Raw genomic sequence first — 16,443 nt, 5'->3', positions numbered from 1 at the left:
TCACTCAGGAAAATTTATAAAACACTTACATACAGTAAGCCAACAAGGTTTGTACATGATTTAGAGCCCCTCAGATGACGTGGGCTCAGCTACCCACATAATGCTTATAAGGCCAGGCAAAGTAGATTAGTAGTTTCTCATCAGCCACTTACTCAATTTTGATGCAAGTGGGTGGCACATTTTACCACCTTTCTGAAACAGAAAGAAATGTTTTCTGTATAGCTGAATGCTGATACATGTGATCAATTATAGCGGTAATGAAAGTAGAGGTGGCAGGGTGGAAGGTGATGCGGGCAGGTGATGACAAACTATAAATCAACTTCGCCTGGCCTAACATAGTTAAAAATGGGCGTGTCTCACGGAAAAAACATCCAGTCTCACTGACGACGATGAAGTAGTATTGGTTAGGCCCAAAATAAGCTTTCACTTTCAACAAGTTGCTACAGAATTAAAAAAAAATTTATGGAAGTTTCTAGTGATTGATTGACTGACTGACTGACTGACCGATGCCTTCAAACAAGCATAACTCAATAAAGACTAAGGCTACGCACTTGATTTTTTCACTGTTTAGCATTGCTTCAGCTGGACATGTACCTTTTTGACATACCACAGTATGTACACTGCATTCTCCATGGACTTACCAGTATTCTCCTTTGAGTCTCATTCATCTTTGCTGACAGCGAAAGGTGTTGATTAGGCAGTATTGCATGTTAGTTTCCCTTCGTAATGGAAATTGTTTGTATTTTTCATAGTGGCTACTTTGATTTCAGAGGTACTTTTCGAACAGTTCTTGATTCGTAATGCTGTGTAACAGGTTGAACATACATAGCTGACAACGAAGCGTAATGGATACTTTACTTTTCAAACAATAATTGATATAGCTGGGATGCGTGGTGCCATTTCTTTCTTTTGATGCGGTATGCGTGGTTCACCAGTCATACTAATTTTATTTTACAAAAAAGTTCACAAACAATTACACAAAAAAATAGGAGTTGTCAATTAGAGTAGGGACCATAGCATATTGATAAAAGTAAGCTGGATAATAAATCACATTAAAACAATAAGAAGTGTTAGCTAATATCCCTACTGTGAATTTCCATTATGGTATCTCGAGCACAGAAGGAATATAACACTTCTTACTGTCTTACTGTGATTTAACATTGCACTGCTCCAGCTTGTTTCAGTACTTTTATCAATATGTTACGGTGCCTACTCTAGTTGAACTCCCTAATGTTTACGTACTTGTTATTTTATGGGTAGACAAGATTATTTGAGGCACTTTAAATTATCAGTCAACATGTCTTACCTTTCTATGAGGAGTAGCTATCATTGAACTAGTTGTGGGAGCAATAGTGTTTCATCTACAGTATCATATCAATACCAGTGACATCAGTCTTGCACCAGAAAGCAAACTAGTAGAAGTTACTCATTTTTTGGTATTTCTCAGTTTCATTTGATCAATAGTAAACAACGATACACAAGATCATGGGTTATTAACTAGTCAGTAGCTCTACTACAGGCTTCTGTCTTACACAGTAACTTACTATTAAACCTCCAGAGATCAAAGGAAACATTTTAATGAAATTATCCAACAAAAATTATAAACGTAGCATCAATATTAATACATGGCTCCTCTAACATTTTGATTAATATACATTATGTTACCAAACCTGAACCAGAGTCAAACAGTAATGAATGGGAACTTATATTCAAAATGCATGGTATTGTAATAATTCTGTACACTCTACAACCAAAAGTTACATCATCACATTACACTATTGACCCATACACATATACACACATTACACATACACACACATTACACAAACACACATATTACACAAGCACACACACACGCACACAATAACACAGACACACTAAACCTCTAGCCTCACACCCACAATTAGATGACAGAGCTTAGTTTAGGATTTTGGAGTGTGTCGTCTTACAGCACTTTTGGTGTCTTATACGATCTTGATCGTAATTGTAAAAATAAGTTGTTGTTCTGGCTGATTTGGCATTTTGAGTCCCAAAAAGATCGGATGTCTCAAAGAGTCAAATATGATATCAATTACAAATCAAATGTGATATCAATTTCATCATGTTGTGTATAACATATAGATAATCTTGTTACATACAGAATAGCTGATCTTAATTTATTCACCTAGTTTTGAGTGATTCTAAATCCAGTTGGTCCAGTGGGATCACATGCAAGTTCATGTATGTGTTACAAAATGCGCTGCTTTGTGTTGGATCTGCTTTAGTTGAGATTCCATTGCAGGTCTGACTGGATAAATTGACATCATGCATATATCTTGGTCCAAATCAAGGTCTGGTGGCTATGAGTATGGTACATGCATATGAGGCTTAGAAAAAACTCAATAGCTAGCCTACACTTAATATTTCAGAGATTTCCCCATCATTAGATACAAATGAGCAAAGGTGGGAGAAATTGCCATATCAATCTCATTACCATCACCTGTAATACAAGAGTATCAAACTATCACCAGTAACAATCTCTTAGGTGTTAGGAATACCAACAGGTATATATATCCCTTTTACTAATTCTAACTTATGGCTGCAATTATAGTGTTAGATCATCAACAAACTGCGATTCCATTACCTATACAACATTTAGCCAAAATTTGGTTCTCTGATCTCCAACTAATTTTCTCCTAATCTGAGACTATACATCAACATTATCATGGTCATTCCTCGAGATAACATTACAGCACTAAAACAATGACTTTATAAGCAGTTATGAGGGTGCACCCCTGTTGCAGGCAACTTTTATTAATTAATTTATTTATTATCAAGTTTTTCAAAAAGACTGGGTTGTACAAATGGACAAGCCTGCAAACATACTCCCCACAAATGCATACATACAGTAGCACAAGACATAATTTTACAAAAACAATGAAACTACTTGGACTACAAGGACAAAACAACAGGACTGTACAAAAACAAAATAAACATCTTAATATCACAACAACAAAAAATCAGAAAAGAAAATGACAGAGGGTTTAACGGAATAAGTGTGACTTCTTAATCTGCAGAATGGCATGAGATATGGTGTTCCACAAAAATGGGCTGTTGACAAAGAAAGAATAACGGAAGGAATTAATAGAAGAAGCAATAGGCTGAATAAATAGAGGATGTGACCTTATAGGAATTTGAGACAACTGAAGCAAGTTGATGTTGTGCTACTTCTAAAAACCAGGCGCCATGCAGCTAGCTAACTCGTCTGGAATTAACCAATAGACTTTTGGCTTTGCAATAATACATAATTAACTTATTGTAATTCTTGGATTTTGTAATTCATGAAATTTTTGTAATTTTCAATTATGTTGCTATGCATTGCTAAGGAAACATTTGTTAAACAAACCGCTTTTAACAACATATTACACACAGAAGTATCTTCTTAGACTATGGTACACATAGTATGCTTTGAAGTTTGGTTGTTAATGAGGTATTTAAAATCTAATAGATACCCGCGGGTAGGTATCTAAACTGGTTAGATACCTGTGACAAAATTATTTATCACGTGCGCCACGTGTTTTACCGGATTCCAGTCACAACAGCCATCAGAAATCATCAATAGAGTGTGAAGAGTGAAAACATCGCTGGATAATAGAGATGATCGTATTCATCTAGGAAGCCTACCAGTGAGTTGTTTTAACATTAATTTGATCAGGAAGCCGCCATTATTGGCAGTGACCAGAGCCGCACGAGCCATATCTAAATTGGTTATTGCCCAAATCCACAGTATCTTTGCTATTTTAGGGACCTGAGGAATGGCTAAATAATCACCGAGGGCAAAGCCCTCGGTGATTATTGTGCCATTCCTCAGGTCTCTAAAATAGTGAAGATACCTGGATTTGTGCAATAACCTACACTTATAGTTTGATTATTGTGTTTTTAAGCCAGGCGCATGCTCACAGCTGGCCAAAGGCCGGCTGTGGGTACGCATTTGGTTTACTGAAATTTTTTTTGTAAAAGTGTGTGTGTGTGTGTACCTATCTACCTATTTTTGTCCGTATGCACCAACGTGAGCAAAATCGTTAAATAATGGTAATAGTTGAGTGGCATAACACCAAAAAATGGGCATTTTGTGCATTTTGTGATATAATTATGAAACTTTCCACACAAATTGTGCTCCTCATCACATATGTTTTTTGATATAGAGCCATCATGGGTTTAACTTTTAGTGACCTTTAGAGCCATTTTTCTTTGAAAATTAATCATTTTTGTCTTTAACTCCCTGAGGCATCATTTTACACTGTTAAAACATGGCATCAAATTAAAGATGTTGATCTAAGAACTATATTGACTTTTGTTTGAAGTTTGTATCTCATTCCACTACAAAGTTATGATCATTTTTGTAAGTCATGAAATTCTTTGCCCTTGGAGCATAAATTACTAATGGGCAAGTAATTCATACAATTAAATTTCATGGTTAATATAAATGATCATAACTTTGGAATGCTATCACCTATTGACTTCAAATAAAAGCCGAATAGTTCATTTTAGCAATACCTTTAATTTGAAACTGTGCAACAGGGAGATAAAGACAAAACAATGAATTTTCAATACAAAAGGTCACCAAAGGTCAAATATGTGATGGCTCTATATCCAAAAAAATTATGTCACAAGGGAGTACAACTTATATGGAAAGTTTCATAATTGTGTCAAAAATTGCACAACTATCACACTATGCCACTCTACATAAGAAGTAAAAGTGAAATGAATGCTATACTAAACTTCCGCATAGGTAAACTTTGCTCTGAGGTGGGGTTTTTTCGGCAGTCTGAAATACGAGTGTGGTGACTCTCCTCAGACTTTGTGAATTACCTTCCCTTCGGGTTTTACAGGCATTTAACAATTCAGTTGAGAAAGGGACGTATCCCCTACATGAAAATGAAGAGCAGCTCTAAGGCTTTGTGGTGAGAATCTGTGGGGAAAAACACAATAGTCAAACTATAAAACAGTTTGGAAGATACTTCTGTGCGTATTATGTTGTTAAAAGCAGTTTGTTTAACAAGTTCTTCCTTAGCAATGCATAGCAACATAATTGAAAAATTATGAAAATTTCACAAATTACAAAATCCAAGAATTACAAAAAGTTAATTGATGAGTTAGCTAGCTGCATGGCGCCTAGTTTTTAGAAGTAACACAACATCAACTTTTTTCCCACAAATTCTCTTGACAAAGCCTCAGAGCTGTTTTTCATTTTTGTTTGCGTACGTAGGGGATACACTCCCTTTCCAACTCGAAGGGATAGGCTATTCCTAGTAGTCTATGAGATTAGCACTGTTGTTTCTCAATTGATAATTCCTATAAAACCCAAAGGGAAGGTAATTCGCTTGGTCTGAGGAGAGTTGCTACACCCGTATTTCAGACCGCCAAAAAAAAACTCACTTCAGAGCAAAGTTTACCTGTGCAACAGTTTAGTACAGCCTTCATTCCACTTTTACTTCTTGCGTAAAAGCTGCTTTTACCATTATTTAACGATTTTGCTCACGTGGGTGTGTACAACACACACACACACACACACACACACACACACACACACACACCTCGATAATATACCGCCTTGCAACATCATATAGTAATGTGTCCATTGAGGTGAACAGTGTAAAGTCATCATCAGTACTGGAATGCCACACACGACACTCCTTCTCGTTAGGAATCCAAAATGTTTTCTTCATCACCTTCATAACATCACCTGGAACAGTACATTACACAATACATTGCATGTACATACACAGCCATAAAACCTGAGCTAGCACAACAAACACCACTGATTAAACACAACAGGGAAAACGCTAATTATAATCTAGCACAAAGAGAAATATTAGAGGATCTCTCATTATTAATGGAACAATCATGCTACAGAATTCATTACACAGTCCAAGTAAAATAAAATTGGACACATCCTTGGTGTTGCTTAAGATATAGTAGAAGGTGCTATTTGATAGTAAAAGGTATTCATTTATGTAGCTGTGTACTGTACACGTCTTGCAGTTTGTGGGATAGCAATAAAGGGAATGACCAATTTTTGCTCTTCCATGAATCCATTTGTTTATTACACACTGAGGATTTACAAATCTTTGCAACGACTAAGTGCAATGCATTTGTGTGTGCTTCTATTGCGTGAAATTTCAAACACCTGTAATATATGATGCGACAACCGATACATGAGTTTAAAAGCTAATATGAAATAACCTGGTTGAATCACACCAGTTGTATCATTCACCAATCACATCGGTAAAAGATATGAAGTGACATAGAGGATCACGTTTTTCATACAGACGTGTTGCAAAGATTTGGAAATCCTTAGTGCAAGTGCAAGGAAGTACGTAAGCTTACCTCAATGTTAGCAATATTTACACTGGAACAATAAAATAAACAAAACATCACGAGTATTTTGTTAATGGTCATGCAATACTTACTGTGCTTTTAATGTTGATATGTACATACAATACACAGCTACGTTGCTAGTCATGCTTTGCACTTTTATCAATTGCATTGTCTTCCAATTGTTGTATATGCCAATACACGCTGTGATAAATAAATAATGTGAACCGGGTCACAAAAATTCCAGCTTCCATGCTCAAAAAATCAAACCATAACTGGATTGCTGCATCACCAATTTTTATCCTCTCTTTTGTCTAGTACTGGGAGTCTGGTTTAAACTACAAGTAGAGTATAAAGATCAATCATCCAACACTGTGGAAATAGAATTGTGAAGCCATTAGAAGAATTTGGTGTTGAGTAAATACACTTCTAAGTAAATGTTGTTTTTTGTACATCGTGTGACACACTATTACTGTATATTTATTTTGGGAACACATTTAGTAGCTGTACAGTTTTTTTTGTTTACTGTAATTATAGCACACCCAGTCTTGTAAGTTTTCATGCATTAGGTAATTCTTTTCTTTGTACAGCTTCAGGTGTGAAGTGTTAACATAACTGTTACTTTTTGTATTGTTCTATTGTACTTTGTACAAGTTGTTTGCTGTTTGTTAAGAGATGTTTGAACTGGTAGTAAATCCCAACAAGTTATGGGCCCAGACTCCCCTGTCTCTGTTTAAAGCATGGCAGAGATTAAAACAGCTATATCTATATACACTGTATTATATTATTCCACTAGTAATTTAATTTAATAGGGATCTATGCAATAAAAAGTAGTGAAACAAGAGATGAATGATGGTATTACAGCATAGCTCAGTGGGAAAGTCCCTATTTTGGCATTGAGCAAAAATAATTGTTAATAGCTAATGTGCCAAAGTAGGAACTTTCCCACTGAGCTATGCTGTAATACCATCATTCACATCTTGTTTTACTACTTTTTATTGCATAGATCCCTACTTCATTTTTAAATAAGCCTTTTCCATAATGACGTCACATCGGTTTTCTATTTAGGGTACTCTTATTTTTTCGAGTATTGCATCCTATGACGACAAGTTTTCATAAACCATTCAGTTGTTAATAAAGGATGATAATGAAGCCAAGTTACCAGGTACGGTTACAACGTATATAAAGGAATGTTATTTGTACTCAACCTTCAAAACCAGCTGAAATTTTCAAAACCCACATAAACTATTTAATCCCACTGCGATATACCCATACCTGTTAGTTTTAGCTTGATATCTTCTTCCTAAATCACACAAACGATCGATCCTCATTTGTCGCCCAATATCACCTGTACTTTAAAACATTAGAGTCCCCCAAATAGAAGTTGCCATCTTTTGCTTTGACGTCATTATGGAAAAGGCATATTAACAATTTTTAAAATACTAGTTTGTTTGGTTTTTTGCTGTAGCACAGCTAGCTACAATATAACTTGTGACTGTTCCTTAGAATATCATACATGACTGTTGTATTAGAGTGGCGGTTGTATTGAGTATTTCTCGAGTCAGCCAAGAGGTACGTATGCAGCTAGCTAGACCAATAAGGGGTGAGGTCATGTTGTTAGTTAACAGCTAGATTGTTAAGAGGTGTGGTCTCCGTACTCCACGTACAGTACTTAGCTACACATACAATTACAAATAAAAGAAAGTTTTAATGCTCAAACGTACTCTATTGCTCACTATTAGTCCACTTACGTAGATCTTTAATTGATGGGCATGGTCACGAACCTATCGCAAACGGGATCCCAATTGCGAAGTTGCAGATATCTATCTAGTATATCTCTTATAGTGCCGGGACTGAAGCTCTTCTGAAATCCAGCTCTGAAATAATTCTGTGGCGTCTATATATGTTGCTGAAAGAAAGTGTTGATACAGAAAATTAATGCTTTGATATGGTTTTGTCGGATGAAGAAGACAAGCAGCCTGATAAAAGATAATAGAAAAGACAAGGCGCAGAGGGCATACACTTGTCGGAACCCCAAAAGGTACATCCCACTGGTGAGTTTGTTATTGTGGCATAAAAATGGTGGCCGTGCGCTGCTTCATTTGGCTTCTAGCCTTGCGACTGTGGTCAGTGAGGCAGGCAGTGAGGCAATGAGACTAAAATTCGAGTTTTGGAAATTTAAAAAATTTTATAACTGGCCACTTTTAAGTGTTTTGTTATATTTTATATATTATATGGACTAGTGCTATTCTGTAAAGGTGATTTTCGTCATGTAAAATGTCTCTAAGGTGATTTTTAAAGATGAAATTTTGGGCAGCACACGAAATTTTCTGGGCAATCCCTACTTAAACAGTACTATCATACCGTTTGATTAAACTGGGCTAACTATCCCACTTGGAAAATACAATGTTGAATGGCACTTACCAAAGAAGGCTTATGGGGCATTGTGGGAGGAACTGAAATAGCTCCTGCATAGGAAGATGCTGAAAAGCACGTGTACAAAATTTAAGGCAAGAAGAGATCGTGCACTAGCAATGATTGCATTGGCCATTCATTGCTTTATCTTATTGGAGAACCGGAAGATCCAATTGTTGTTTGGAAGAAATTTGCAGACCAGTTTCAGAAAAATACTTGGGCTAATAAACTTGGAACTGCGATGTAAGCTTTACTCTCTTTGTTTAAGGGAAGGAGGATCTGTACAAGGGCACATTAAAGCATTGACTGAAATATTTGATGCCCTAGCAGTAGTAGGAGATCCTGTGTCTGAGGAAGATCGTGTAGTACATTTACTGGCTAGCCTTCTGGATTCCTTTGATATGTTGGTTACTGCCCTAGAAGCAAATAAACAAGTGCCAAAGATGGAAAGTGTTACAGAGCACCTGTTGCATGAAGAACACAAACTGAAAGACAAAAAAGGGGATCATAACAAAGTAATAATTTCACAATCAAAATTTGTTCACAAAAAAGGGGAGTCACCATCATTTAATTGTCACTACTGTGGAAAGCCAGCCATTTAAAAAAATAGCTGTTGTAAGCTGGCTGCTGACAATGAGAAGAAATAGAAGCCTGATTTCAAAACCAAGAAAGGAGAAAACACACGTCTAACAAAGCCACAGTGGAACAAGGAAGTAGTGATGATGATGCATTGGTAGTCACTCATGCAACTGGATAATTGATTCTGGAGCCACCTGCAATGACCAAAGTTTATTTGAACACAATGACCTGTTCAAGAAGCCACAAGAAGTAACCTTAGGGGATGGTCATACCCTAGAAGCCATAAGCCAAGGAATTGTCATGTTACAAATGAAATTAATATACAATTTGCTAGGTGTAACCAAGGCCTTGCTGGCAAATCAATTTTGTTCAATGAAAATGTTTGCAGATTACTGAACAAAAAGGGGCAACCTATAGTAGCTAATAAACGGGATAGCTCATACTATTTAGATTGCAAACACTTTCAACACCAGCAACTGATCACCATAGACAAAGCAAGCAAAGAAAGGCTTTGGCACCATCTCTATGGGCACCTTGGTGAAAAGAGCCTTAAAAAGCTTTTTGAGAAACGGCTTGTATCCATATGATGTGACAAAGGAAGTAGATTTCTGTGAAACGTGTGTTGAAGGTATACACCACAAAACCCCATTTCGAAATCTGACCGGTACATGTTCAAATGAACTACTTGGTCTGGTTCACAGCAATGTTTGTGGTAAAATTGGCACAAAGTCAATTGGTGGAGCTGAATATTTCCTTACTTTTATTGATGACAAAACACGATATGTGTGGGTTTACACTCTGAAACACAAAGATGAAGTGTTTGAGCATTTTGTGTGGAAGGCTTTGGTTAAAAAATTTAGTGGGCATAAGTTGAAAGTTCTCTGGACTGACAATGGTGGTGAATACACCTCTACTAAGTTTGAAGAATTTCTAGAATCACAAGGGGTATGACACGAGCATACAATACCTAAGACACCTGAGCAAAGTGGTGTTGCTGAAAGGTATATACAAAAAAACGCTTGTAGAAATGGTTCGTTCAAAGTTATTGATTCAAAGTTTCCTCACAAGTTTAGGGCTGAAGCTCCTTCAAGGGCTGCTTATTTAAGAAACATAAGATCAACTAAAGCAGTTGAAGGGATGACTCCCTATGAAAAAGAACCCCCAAGTAAATCACTTATGTGTTTTTTTGGGGTGCAATGCATATACTCACACATACCAAAAGATGAAAGGCAAAAGCTTGATATCAAAGCAAGAAAGTGAATTTTTCTGGGGTATGGTTAGGTGACCAAGGGTTATCGCCTTTATGACCCAATCGCATGCAAAGTGTTTCATAGCCATGATGTCAAGTTCAATGAAGATGAACGAGAAATTGATCCTGAAACAGACAGTAATAGTGAACCTGTCTATCGTTTGGTATTGGACATTCCTAATAATTGTGAAGCACCCAGTGTAGACAAACTTGTTGAACAGCTCAGTGCTGAGCCACCTCTTAGAAGATCAGAACGAGAATGAAGACCTCCAGATTTTTATGGAAACAGAGTGAATCTTAGCACCCAGAAGTTAGAAGTACCCACAACCATCGAAGAAGCCACTACCTGTCCTGACAAGTCAGAGTGGACAGCAGCAATGAAAACTGAGATGAAATCACTCTTTGACAATAAAGTGTGGGATCTTGTTGAGCTGCCCGAGGAAAGAAAAGCTGTTGGAAGTAAATGGGTATACAAGAAGAAGAGTGGTGCAAATGGTAAAGTCGAGCGTTACAAAGCTAAGCTAATTGCACAAGGTTTTTCACAGAAATACGGTGCTGACTATGACAAAATATTTTTCCAGATTAGAGTCACTCTGTGTTTTAATAGCATTATCAGTTCAACATGGCTTTGAAATTACATCAAGAAGTTGTAACCACAGTTTTTTTTAAATGGTGAACGTCTACATGAAGCAGACCGAAGGCTTTATCACAGAGGGAAAAGAGCATCTGGTATGTAAACTTAAGGAAAAGGATTTATGGCCTCAAGCAGTCACCCCACTTCTGAAACACAGCATTAAATTGTCAACTATAGCAAATGGATATAACACTTCTTATTGTTTTACAGTGATTTAATATCATGGACTACTCCAACTTGTTTCAGTACTTTTTATCGATGTGCTATGGTCCCTACTCTAGTTGAAAATTCCAATTTTTTTGTATACTTGTTTATTAACTTTTTTTGTAAATAATTTTAATATGACTGGTGAACCCACGCATACCGCATCTGAAAAGGCAGCACGCGCCCCAGCTATATCAGTTATCATCTGAAAAGTGAAGTATCCATTACGCTTCGTTGTCAGCTATGTTCAACCCGTTACACAGCATTTCGAATCAAGAACTGTTCGAAAAGCACCTCTACAATCCACGCATACCAAAAGAAATTGTGCCGCGCACGCCAATCATATTAATTATCGTCTGAAAAGTGAAGTATCCATTACACTTTGCTGTAGGCTATATTCAGCCCGTTACACAGCAGTACGAATCAAGAACTGTTTGAAAATCACCTCTGCAATCAAAATAGCCACGATGAAAAATACGAATGATTTCCATTTTGAAGGGAAGCCATCACATGCTCGTGCCAAATCGACACCTTTCCCTGTCAGCAAAGATGAATGGGACACAAAGGAGGACACTGGTAAGTCCATGAAGAATGCATTGTACGTGCTGCGGTATGCCAAAAGGCACCTGTCGGGCTGAAGCGACGTCAAACAGTGAAAAAATCAAGCCCGTAGCCTTAGCTGTTATCGAGTTATGCTTGCCTAAAGGCATCATTCAGTTACTTACTTACTTACTCAGTCAGTCAGTAGAAAATTCTGTTGAATAAATTTTTTTTTAAATTCCGTAGCAACTTGTTGAAAGCGTTTCGGGTCGATCTGAATGCTTGTTTGAGCTCACCAATACTGCCTCATCGTCATAAGGGAAAATTGAGGCTGGTTTTTAGGTGATATTGTTTCGTGGGCCACGCCTACTCCTTTGTAGTCCCTACTATACAGTTACTATTGTACAGTATGATATTGGAGTCTATGTGGACGATATTATTCTAGCAGGACGAAGTGACAAGCAGATCAAACAGGTTAAGGATGCTCTCTTGTGAAAGTTTGACATAAAAGACATTGGAGAGCTACACTATTTCCTAGGAATAAGAGTTCTCCAAGACAAGAAGTTTGGAAATATTTGGATTGGCCAACCAATTTACAGTGACAATCTTCTCAGAAAGCTTCACATGCAAGATTGCAAGCCAGTCAGTACACCAGTTGGTACTGGTATGAAACTCGTAAAGGCATCTGACTGTGAAGATTGTACTGATCAACAATGCTATCAATCTGCTATTGGAAGTTTGCTGTACTTATCAGTAAGCACTAGGCCAGATATCACTTACGCTGTGAGTACTTTGGCTAAGTTCTCACAAAACAACATTGAACTACTTTGAAGTGTGATAAGAGATACCTGAAGGGAACTACTAGCCATGGCATTGTGTAGTCAAAGAATGGAACAAGCAAGTGCATTGGTTACTCTGATGCAGACTGGGCTGGAGACCTAGATGACAGAAAATCAACATCGGGTTATGTTTTTCAAATGAGTGGGGGTGCAATTACATGGAGTAGTAAGAAACAAACTTGTGTTGCATTATCAACTACCGAAATAGAATATGTCACACTTGCTAGTGCAGCCCAGGAAGCTGTGTGGATTAGACAGTTAACATCTGAACTAGGAATTTCTTTGGAAAATCCAACTATAATTTATGAAGACAACAAATCTGCTATCTCAATGACAAAAAATCCACAGTTTCATGATAGAACAAAGCATATTGCAATTAAATATGAACATTAATACCACACAACTCCCCATAGAAGAGATGACAGCTGACTTGTTTACTAAAGGTCTTCGTTGTGAACATTTTTGTAAACTACGTGACATGGCTGGAGTAATCCAAATACCTGAACATTACACTTAGTAGTGAGGAGGAGTGTTGAGTAAACACACTTCTAAGTAAATGTTGTTTTTTGTACATTGTGTGATACACTATTACTGTATATATATTTTGGGAACACCTTTAGTAGCTGTACAGTTTGTTTCTTTGGTTACTGAAATTATAGCACATATGCACCTAGTCTTGTAAGTTTTCATGCATTAGGTAATTCTTTTCTTTGTACAGTTTCAGGTGTGAGTATTAATATAACTGTTACTTTTTGTATTGTTCTATTGTGCTTTGTACAAGTTGTTTGCGTTTATTAAGAGTTATGTAGCTGCTCTGTTTGAACTGGTACCAAATCCCAACAGTTGGATGTGCTCTAAGCACCACATAAATATATTAGCCTTAATTGCACTGTGTTATTTCACATGACCCTCAGTAGTCGCAATACAAAAATGATGGGATTCACTGGGGTTCATTAGATATGTACGTAGATCGCATTTCACATAAGCTTCAAGGCAATATTATTACTTTGTTTTCTAAAAAATGCTTGAGTTCAGGGTAAAGTTAATAAGTCACAGTTGCAACTTCACCAGGCTTGTCACTTACGTATTCTATAAACAAAACTATGTTGTTTCACTGCTGAGATTGGTGTCCTTACTCAAAAAAAAAATCTTGCATAATTTGTTTTAGTGGTGCTTAAGTGTATCCAACCTCCTCTATGAAGCCATTAATTCAGAGGGTTGGCTAGTCTCTATCAATTACAGCAATTTAGTGCCAGCAGAGTCAATGAGGACCCAAAATTTGCACCACAATATATGTAATACTGTAACATCTTATAGGGCATACAATGTACAGTGTATTTATTAGTACAATATGTCCAATATTAGCAGGCATCAAATATAGTATCATAACATAAAATTATAATCCCATCCAAAAACAGCTTGTAGCTGTAAAAAAAGTGCGCGTCCAAGTAAAGTAGAGTTAACTGCAACAAAAAGTAATGATATCATAATGCGGCCATGTGCGAGGTGTGCAAGTTGTAAAAATTAATATTAGCTAATCAGATATTACAACATTATTGTTAAAGTGTTAATGAGAACTATGTGATGCTGCTAGTTTTTAAGTGTGTGAGCATCTTCATAAATGCCACACAAATTTGATTCTCAATAAAGCAATGTGTATAGATTCTCTTATAGCAATAAATAGTTTGAGTTTGCGCCTTTCCTTTGTTCATAGCATTACCGTATACAGGAAAGGCAGCCAAACTCAAACTATTTATTGCTATGAGAGAATCTATCCACATTGCTTTATTGAGAATCAAATTTGTGTGGCATTTATGAAGATGCTCATGCACTTACAAAAAACTAGCAGCATCACATAGTTCTCATTAACACTTAAACAATAATATTGTATTATCTGATTAGCTAATATTAATTTTACAACTTGCACACCTCATACATGGCCACATTATGATATCATTACTTTTTGTCACAGTTAACTCTGCTTTACTTGGATGCGCACTTTTTTACAGCTACAAGCTGTTTTTGGATGGGATTTCAATACTTTTTGTTAGAATAAGCATACACTGTTGATAACAGTAGGTGAGTTTCCATGGTTTTGACAGAAACCCCAGATTACAGTGACAGAATATTAAAACACAACTGTAATTTTAGTGGCATGCAACTGCAGTCAACTAGCACCCATTTTAACTAGTAAACCCTTAGTAACACTTTGCCTTTCATCTTGTACTGCATTAAAACGATCAAGATACTCTAATAGAGCAGTCACAAAACAGCTGTAACACAGCAATCAATATTACAACATAGTTACAACTTCCGCCTAGTATTGGATTGTATAGTTTAAATTACTAGCTACTTACAGACTTTACAATATAAAAAATACAGCATTTGTAGAAATGTGACTGTTCTATTAGAGTGATTGACCGCTCTATTAGAGTATCTCGATCTACTTCAAGCAATGAGTGGAGAAGCCACACCCTTGCCCATATCAATAGGAACGCTTGTGAAATGAAATGAGAATAATAGAGAAATGGCAAGTATGTACAGAGACAATAGAGGGGCGCGTAATTATGTCCTGTTGTAAATAAACGCCTTTAAAATTTATATTACTACTAAATAAGCGCACCAGAATAGGCTGTAGAGGCTGCTGTCTCAATGCTTGTCTTTTCGTGTTGAAGGGATTTAGTGCCATTGAGACACAATTGGTGAGTTTAACTATACATGTATTTGTGTTGTAAAACTTAATTGTAAAAAGGCGTTTAGCGCATACCATGATAAAACATGTGTTTGTACCTCGGTTTGTACAGTAGAGTCTCTCACGATTATTAGACATAGAGTGGTAACACCTGACATCACAGTTGTTACATAATCACTTCTGCGGGGCAGAAAATGTACGCATGCCATTGGGGCACGAGTTTACTTCGCCTGAGGTTTGCTGAGACTATGAAACCACGTTGTCAGGAACAAAGAAGAGAGTAGTATAACAGATATTTAAGTAGTGCAGGTTAGTTTGATCTGTGCTGGGCGAGTTATGGCTGATGATTGGCAAAAAAAAATGCATGGGCACAAGGATTTTGACACTTCTGAAAAGTGCGATAGAAGATTCCCACAATGTTTATAATGACAAATTGACATACAATGGTAGTCTCGCGTAGCCAGGCCCTTTTCTTTCTTTTGTGTGAGGGCGGGAAAAGAAAAGTGTCTGGTGAACATAGTATAGCATCGTCGTTGGCCTATCCCGAGATTGTACAACGATGATGCTATACTATGTTCACCAGACCCTTTTCTTTCCCGCCCCCACAAAAGAAAGAAAAGGATCTGGCTTAGCGAGACTAATACAATGGTTCATTACTGTTCATTCTTTCTTACTGAAGTGTTGTTTAGCGACAATGGCTTTCTCGAGTTGAGCCCAAAACAGCCGTTTTATCCCTCTAACCTGGGTAAAACCAACCTGACAATTCCTTCATCACAAGATTGGGCAGTTTGCCTCTGTGCCCACTGTTTGAGCATTTATTATTGATTTATATTATTATCAAAGCTAGCTAGCTACCTTTTAAACCAACCTGATGCCCAAGTGATGTTTTTCATCATGTTTCTCAACTTCTGTTCTATTTCCTGAGTAAGGTTCA

General features: G+C 36.9%; 1 protein-coding gene across 1 annotated transcript in view; it reads right to left on the bottom strand.

Moving 5' to 3' along the window:
- LOC136253867 (uncharacterized) overlaps window positions 1-16,443 on the bottom strand; it is a 46,572-nt gene that overhangs the window by 19,488 nt on the left and 10,641 nt on the right. The window contains exon 4 of the mRNA XM_066046527.1: window positions 5,577-5,725. Coding sequence (XP_065902599.1) covers window positions 5,577-5,725 — 149 coding nt within the window. The remainder of the gene's footprint in view (window positions 1-5,576; window positions 5,726-16,443) is intronic.

Source organism: Dysidea avara, chromosome 4 (assembly GCF_963678975.1).
Source record: "Dysidea avara chromosome 4, odDysAvar1.4, whole genome shotgun sequence".
Classification (NCBI taxonomy): Eukaryota; Metazoa; Porifera; class Demospongiae; order Dictyoceratida; family Dysideidae; genus Dysidea; species Dysidea avara.
This window is presented reverse-complemented; position numbering and strand designations above follow the sequence as displayed.